Genomic DNA, 7,948 nt, shown 5'->3' with positions numbered 1-7,948 from the left:
GAAAGAAAAAAAAAGACTATCTTCTATATTGATTCATATGGAAGGCCTGCAATAGTCTTATTAGACCATACCTGGTAAAGTCATTCCAAAGAAAAGGATGGAATATGCTGACTGTCCAGACCAGCGTTGTATGCCAGCCCCTGGGCCATCTTGCTTGGAATGAAAAATAGAGGAGGGCTGAGAATTTCTGTTATCAGATGATGGGAGAATATATGTTAAAAGTAGAAACATAAGAGGCAAGATAAGAAATAGTGACAGGAAGATATTAGTACCTTTACAGAAAGTATTTAGGGATGGGTTAAAAATCTTTCCAAAATAACTTGACAGTGTGGTATCATGGAAAACAACTGGGTCTTGGGGCTGGACAGATGTAAGGTTGAAAATGTTAGCTAATCTATTCTCTGCCTATATAATCTTAGAAAGTTAATGTTTGTGAATCATAATAATTTCAATGTGTAAGTTTTCAAAAATAATGTGTCCATGCAGAGCTGATGTTAGAACTGCAGAGAATTAAGATTAAAAAAAAAAGAAAAAGAGGGGCCAGGGTTGTAGCTCAATGGTAGAGCCCTTGGCTAGCATGTGTGGGGCACTGGGTTCAAATCTCAGCACCACATACAAATGAATAAATAAAATAAATATGTTGTGTCCATCTACAACTTAAACAGATATCTTAAAAGAGACAGAAAATACATATAAAGTGTCAGACATAAAGCTTGGCACATAGTAGCTGTTTGGAAATGTCAGTGAGTAGTAGTGTCAGTAAATGTAATCAAGCATTTGAAGCCAGCCCCAGCATGAATCTGATCCAAAGAATTTCAGTAAGGAGAAGTTCTTAATAATAGTGTAACTGAAAAATGTGCCAAATTAGATCTACCTCCTTGAAATCCTTAATTTTGGAATAAACTCAGTGATTTTCTTCAGAGAGAAATGATTCTTTCTTACCTCTGTCATTTTTTTCCTCTCAACATCTTCCTGAACTTATCTTGGAATGAAATAAAGTAGTGTACTTCAAGTTAAGTTCATTAAAAAATATCTGAAGCACAAAAATGTGATCCTAAAGTACAGAAATATTTTTATCCTCTAAGGTCTTAGGCCAATAGTGGTTACATTAAGCAGTAGGACAGCAGACACCCCAAATCAGGTCTTACATTGGCTTTTCTTTATAAAAGATCATAAGCTATTCTTTTCCTTTTAAAAAAAAAAACAGACTTTAAAGCGTTTCTATAGGTTTTGACAAATGTATACTGTGTGTCCACTGTTACGGTGTCATACATAGTACTTTCACTGTCCTAGGAAGCCTCTGTGCTCTGCCTATTCGTCCCTCTTCATCCCTCAAATTCCTGTTCTTTTCACTGTCTCCATAGTTTTGCCTTTTCCAGAATGTCATATAGTTGGAATCATAGGCTGTAGCCTTTTTCTTTCACATAATACACATTTAAGATTCCCCTGGGTCTTTTCATGGCTTGATATCTCATTTTTTTTTTTATTTTTTTAAGTTGTAGATGAACACAATGTCTTTATTTATTTATTTTTATGTGGTGCTGAGGATTGAGCCCAGTGCCTCATATGTGCTAGGCAAATGCTTTACCACTGAGCCACAACCCCAGCCCCCTCATTTCTTTTTAAGGCTGAATAATAATCTTGATTGTCTGGATCTTCCATAATTTACCCATTCAACAGTAGATACCTTGGTTGCTTCCAAGTTTTAACAGTTATGAATAAAGCTGCTGTCAGCATCCTGGGTTCAGGTTTTTGTGGAGATACAGCTCATTTTTCTATATTTCTGAGAAGCAAATATTTTCGAAAGCTAATCAATAGGCAGCTAGTGTGGTAGTTGTTTCTTTCCAACTGTTCCCATTAATTTGTTCCCTTTGTTTAAAATAAGAGTATGTTTTTTTGTAAGATACTACCAAACTCTCTTCCAAAGTGGTTTTACTATTTTGCATTTCCACCACTTCACATCTTTACCAACATTTGGCCCTGTCCATCCATGTTCTGGGTTTGGGCTCTCCTAATGTATATGTAGTGGTATCTCATTGTGTTAATTTGCAATCCCTTAGTGACATGATGCTGAGCATCTTCTCATCTCCTTATTTGCCATCTGTTTACCTTTGGTTCACTTCTTTTTTCAGGCCTTTGCTCATTTGTAAACTGGACCATTCATTCTCCTGTTGTGTTTTAAGAATTTTTTTTAATAAGGGTTTTTTATCATATATGTCTTTTGTAAATATTTTCTCCAAACAGTGGCTTTGTTTTCTCTCTCTCTCTCTCTCTCTCTCTCTCTCTCTCTCTCTCTCTCTCTCTCTCTCTCTCTCTCTCTCTCTCTCTCTCTTTTCTCATCAGTGTTCCTGAGATTATATGAAAGTTTTAGCATTGCTACCCTGGGAAATAAAATGCCAGAATTTTCTTTACTAGAATACCATTAAGTTCCATTACCTTATTTGCTGATTTCCCCTTTGTCTTCTGGTGTCCTCTTCCAGCCCCAACCACCTATCAGTTTTTGCTGACAGAACAGAGTCATATTCATTAAGTAAACATTTACTGAGTACCTCTAGTCTGTAAGAATGATATGTAAGAATGAAAAGCAGGTATCAACCCAAGGTGCATGTTGTATAGAAATTCAGAGTGTTCATTGGTACTCAAATGAAGTAATAATAAGCCCATAGTAAGCAACTCCATAATGTGAAGTACTTAGTTAAAAATCTGCCATGACTTTGCTAGGCCCTAAGAGACTATTCACTGATACCAGTAAAATGGAAGCACAGGGTTAGAGTATGAATCAGCCTTGATTGTAAATTAGTCATTAGGTTGACCAAAGTGACCCCAGAAATATTAGCTGTATAATTAAGTCATTATGCCATTAAAGAGAAGCATCTTTGTTTTTTCTCTCTTATGTGGATATTTCAGAAAAAGTTACCAAATAAATTTGGCCAGAAAAAAGAAGTTTTAAGAAAAAAAATACTTGGGGAATGGAGAATGGATATTGGCCAAATCATAATGTCATATTGTGTGCATGTATAAATATACAACAGTAAATCCCACCATTATTACAACTATAATGCATAAATAAAAATATGGAAAAATATGAAGTTCTTAATAGCACATAAGCATCTGCATGTTTCTAGGCAACCGGGAAATTTTTTCCTTGATTTTTTTTCCTGGATCTTTGGAGTTACTTGTATCTCCTTCCATAGGATAAGGCTACCTAAAAGATGCCACTTTTTTTTTTAAGGGTTTATTTTTTTTTTTATTGGTTGTTCACAACATTACAAAGCTCTTGACATATCATATTTCATACATTAGATTGAAGTGGGTTATGAACTCCCAATTTTACCCCAAATGCAGATTGCAGAATCACATCGGTTACACATCCACAATTTTACATAATGCCCAATTAGTAATTGTTGTATTCTGCTATCTTTCCTATCCCCTACTATCACCCCTCCCCTCCCCTCCCATCTTCTCTCTCTACCCCATCTACTGTAATTCATTACTCTCCTTGTTTATTTTCCCATTCCCCTCACAACCTCTTATATGTAATTTTGTATAGCAATGAGGGTCTCCCTTCATTTCCATGCAATTTCCCTTTTCTCTCCCTTTCCCTCCCATCTCATGTCTCTGTTTAATGTTAGTCTTTTCTTCCTGCTCTTCCTCCCTGCTCTGTTCATAGTTGCTCTCATTATATCAAAGAAGACATTTGGTATTTGTTTTTTAGGGATTGACTAGCTTCACTAAGCATAATCTGCTCTAGTGCCATCCATTTCCCTGCAAATTCTATGATTTTGACATTTTTTATTGCTGCATAGTACTCCATTGTGTATAGATGCCACATTTTTTTTTATCTATTCATCTATTGAAGGGCAACTGGGTTGGTTCCACAGTCTAGCTATTGTGAATTGTGTTGCTATGAACATAGATATGGCAGCATCCCTGTAGCATGCTCTTTTAAGGTCTTCAGGGAATAGTCCGAGAAGGGCAATAGCAGGGTCAAATGGTGGTTCCATTCCCAGCTTTCCCAGGAATCTCCAAACTGCTTTCCAAATTGGCCGCACCAATTTGCAGTCCCACCAACAATGTACAAGTGTACCCTTTTCTCCACATCCTCGCCAGCACTTGTTGTTTGACTTCATAGTGGCTGCCAATCTTACTGGAGTGAGATGGTATCTTAGGGTGGTTTTGATTTGCATTTCTCTGACTGCTAGAGATGGTGAGCGTTTTTTCATGTACTTGTTGATTGATTGTATATCCTCCTCTGAGAAGTGTCTGTTCAGCTCCTTGGCCCATTTGTTGATTGAGTTATTTGTTATCTTATTGTCTAATTTTTTGAGTTCTTTGTATACTCTGGATATTAGGGCTCTATCTGAAGTGTGAGGAGTAAAAATTTGTTCCCAGGATGTAGGCTCCCTATTTACCTCTCTTATTGTTTCTCTTGCTGAGAAAAAACTTTTTAGTTTAAGTAAGTCCCATTTGTTGATTCTTGTTATTAACTCTTGTGCTATGGGTGTCCTATTAAGGAATTTGGAGCCCGACCCCACAATATGTAGATCGGAGCCAACTTTTTCTTCTGTCAGACGCAGAGTCTCTGATTTGATATCAAGCTCCTTGATCCATGGCGAGAGGAAGGGATTCAGTTTCATTTGTTGCATATGGATTTCCAGTTTTCCCAACACCATTTGTTGAAGATGCTATCCTTCCTCCATTGCATGCTTTTAGCCCCTTTATCAAATATAAGATAGTTGTAACTTTGTGGATTAGTCTCTGTGTCCTCTATTCTATACCATTGGTCCACCCGCCTGTTTTGGTACCAGTACCATGCTGTTTTTGTCACTATTGCTCTGTAATATAGTTTGAAATCTGGTATCGCTATACCGCCTGATTCACACTTCCTGCTTAGAATTGCTTTTGCTATTCTGGGTCTTTTATTTTTCCATATGAATTTCATGATTGCTTTATCTATTTCTACAAGAAATGCCGTTGGGTAAAAGATGCCACTTCATGTATTAAGTGATCCTTAAGAGTATGTAGTGTGACTCACATAAACCAGCAGACACCAAAATCACTCCTGATTCTTAGTTCATTTTTCTACACGTTGACTGTGATGCTTTTGAATTGTGTTAATTTATTCATTTCTTTGAATGGACTGTTTCCAACCCTAAAAAAAAAATGTTTAATTTTCAGTAATTAAAAAGCACAGTAATTTAAAGCTAATTTAAAAACAAACAAACTTGGGACTGGGACTGTGGCTCAGCGGTAGAGCACTAGCCTAGCACATGCGAGGTGCTGGGTTCAATCCTCAACACTGCATAAAAATAGATAAATAAAATAAAGATATTGTGTAAAACAACAAGCAAACAAACTGTGACCAAGGTCATGATCTGAGCCATTACTCTGTTTTTTCATAAACATAAGGCTTGCATTTTCCTGACAGTAAGACATATATTTAATTATTTTTATGGTGACTGTGTGATTGATATTTAGGAAAAGCTTTGACTATAGGTTACATAAGTCCTAAAGATGGTTAAGCCAGTTTTTAAAAATAAATTTCTATAGGTTTTATTTTTCTCTAGAATGCCGAGATATCCAGTCCTCATGAACTGGAAAGGATGTTAAGGGCCAACACCATGAAGGGAATGCTAACAAAGTACATCAGGTCATCTCAGCTCCCTTGATAAAATTGTCCCTACCAAGAGTGACAGGTTTCTAGTATAAATCTCCACAAAGCAACTAAGATCAAGCAACTTCCCATATTCATTTTCCATGTTCACAAATAACCTCGTAATTGAACTTCCTATGTGATTAACAGTGTAAAAAATATTCTCCATCTGCAAGGTCAAGGACCTGACATTCAACACTAGTGAAATTATCACAGTAAATGCCAAATCTAGGGCTCTGTCTAGATGCCACCCTGACTTGCCAAAGCACAGTACTTTGCATCACTCAATTAATACACCTTAGCATCTGAAAAATGCAACAGAATCATAAGGCTTCATTGCAAAATATTTATTTTCTTCAGATATGTTGAACAGGCTTTATAAACCTCCATGGCACCTGGGGTTTTTTAACTATTCAACTGAGGAATGACTGCAAAAGTGACAGGGAAAAATGTATATTTATATGTAGAATTTTCAAAACTATAAACCTTTAAGGCCATTTAAGAATGCTATAGAGATGAGGCACAAAGTAGTCCTTGTAATGTCCATCGATGAAACCTTTGCCACTGTTGTGCACAAACCAACAGGGAACATCTGTTCCAAACACTATATCTGTTCTGTAGTCTTTCTGGAATCCCCTGCAAGGAAAATGGTACACACGATTAGGGAACAGACCAGGCACTCCAGTCAGGCATAGCAAGAAACAAGACACCCTCTTTTCCATGCTGTTTGTTGTGCTTTTTTATTACCATTATCTTGCCCACCCCTACTGTATTCCTGCTCCCCGAGTTGTATGACATGTCAAGTCTGGACATGGCTGTTAGAAGGACAGAGATTAAGCAGTGTGTCTTTACTATTCAAGGAATCCTTACTCAGGTTGACCCCTGTGAATCCTTCAGGCAAAGTAGAGAGCAGTCATTTAATGCAAGTGGAAAGACAGGAATACAATCCCAAAAAGTTGTAGACTAACCTCACATTAACTCAAGAATGCATCTGAGGGACCTCGGACTTAAGGATAAATATTTTATTTGAGAGTGATACCTGCTGTTTGAGTAAATTCGTGTCCTTCACTTGAAGGACAAAAAAAGTCAATGATTTGGAAAGGTATACAGCACATTGCTATTAATGAGCCTTAAAAGTATACAGCTGCAGCCCACAGGTCAACTCTACTTCAATTATGAATCATGAGATACTTTCAGTAGGGGAAGCTGAGGCCCAGCACCAGCCTCTTGTAGAATAGATGCTCTTTTACCGAGCTTCATGTGATTGATTGCTGTGGTGCTTACCCCTTGGCCATCACGCTTGCTGCTGCCCACTGGGAACTCACTGTTCTCTATCTAATGAACCAAAACAAGTTGAGTAGTCCAAACCAAGAATCCCTGTTTGGTCCACAAATTTAGTTTTGTGGTGGCACTTATAATTTTATGGCCTAATTATTGCAATGTTATGATTTGATTGAGTATGTGAAAGCCAATAACATGTATGTGCAGGAATAGTCTTTTTTTTTTTTTTCTCTCCTACTGAGGATTGGACCCAATGGTGCTCTACCACTGATCTATATCTCCAGCTTTTTATTTTATTTTTTTTTTATTTCGAGACAGAATCTGGCTAAGTTGCCCAGGTTGGCAGCGAACTTGCCATCTTCCTGCCTCAGTCTCCCAAGTAACTGGGATTATAGGCATGTACACAGCACCCAGCTAGGAAGAGTCATTTTTAATAAAGCAAAGTTGGCTGCTTTATAATAACTCTAAAAAGACAAAAACTGCTTTAAAATGGTGTCAAATTAGGCATGGATGAGAAGACTGGGGAAAATTTATAAAGATTTTACAAGTTTTATAACTCGTAACACTCAGAATGTTTTATAAGTTCTCACTTCAAATTGAAGCATATGGATATGATTTGTGTAAGAATAGCTACACAAAAATGAATTCAGTAAATCCATACTCAAAAAGAAGGCTCACATAAAAATATACTTTCGTTCTCCACACTGTGGCTCATGGGTATTTTTATGATTCCTTCCTTTGGTTAACTTTTTCAGTTATCCAACTTGTGAGCAGAGGGCTTCCAATGTATGAAGATGAGAACAATAGATTCATTAATCTTGGCATTTCCTAATGCACACTTATAGTCATTATTGACACTTAAGGTAGGCCATCGAAGTGTCCTTATGGAAATGATATGTATGTGTTTATTCCTGATGCGTTGTTGAGTTTGACAGCTTTTCTTACTCTTTCTTGTGCTGCATAAGTCCAATCCAACAGGGAACCCTTTTCATCACTGCATAAGCATCCGAGGCC

The 7,948-nt window shown here is 37.1% G+C and overlaps 1 protein-coding gene across 2 annotated transcripts in view; it reads right to left on the bottom strand.

Annotated features, from left to right (window-relative positions):
- Positions 1-4,896: 4,896 nt before the first annotated feature.
- Itih2 (inter-alpha-trypsin inhibitor heavy chain 2) overlaps positions 4,897-7,948 on the bottom strand; it is a 37,795-nt gene continuing 34,743 nt past the window's right edge. The window contains exons 21-22 of one of the 2 annotated variants that reach the window (XM_078023183.1): positions 6,140-6,289; positions 4,897-5,152 (exon numbers count right to left, since the gene is read on the bottom strand). In XM_078023183.1, the coding sequence (XP_077879309.1) occupies positions 6,142-6,289 (148 nt within the window). In that variant the 3' untranslated portion in view covers positions 4,897-5,152; positions 6,140-6,141. Of the gene's footprint in view, positions 5,153-5,985; positions 6,290-7,948 lie in introns of those variants that run through there. The other variant, XM_078023182.1, reaches the window with a different exon arrangement.

This window comes from Ictidomys tridecemlineatus, chromosome 10 (genome assembly GCF_052094955.1).
Source record: "Ictidomys tridecemlineatus isolate mIctTri1 chromosome 10, mIctTri1.hap1, whole genome shotgun sequence".
Lineage (NCBI taxonomy): Eukaryota > Metazoa > Chordata > Mammalia > Rodentia > Sciuridae > Ictidomys > Ictidomys tridecemlineatus.
This window is presented reverse-complemented; position numbering and strand designations above follow the sequence as displayed.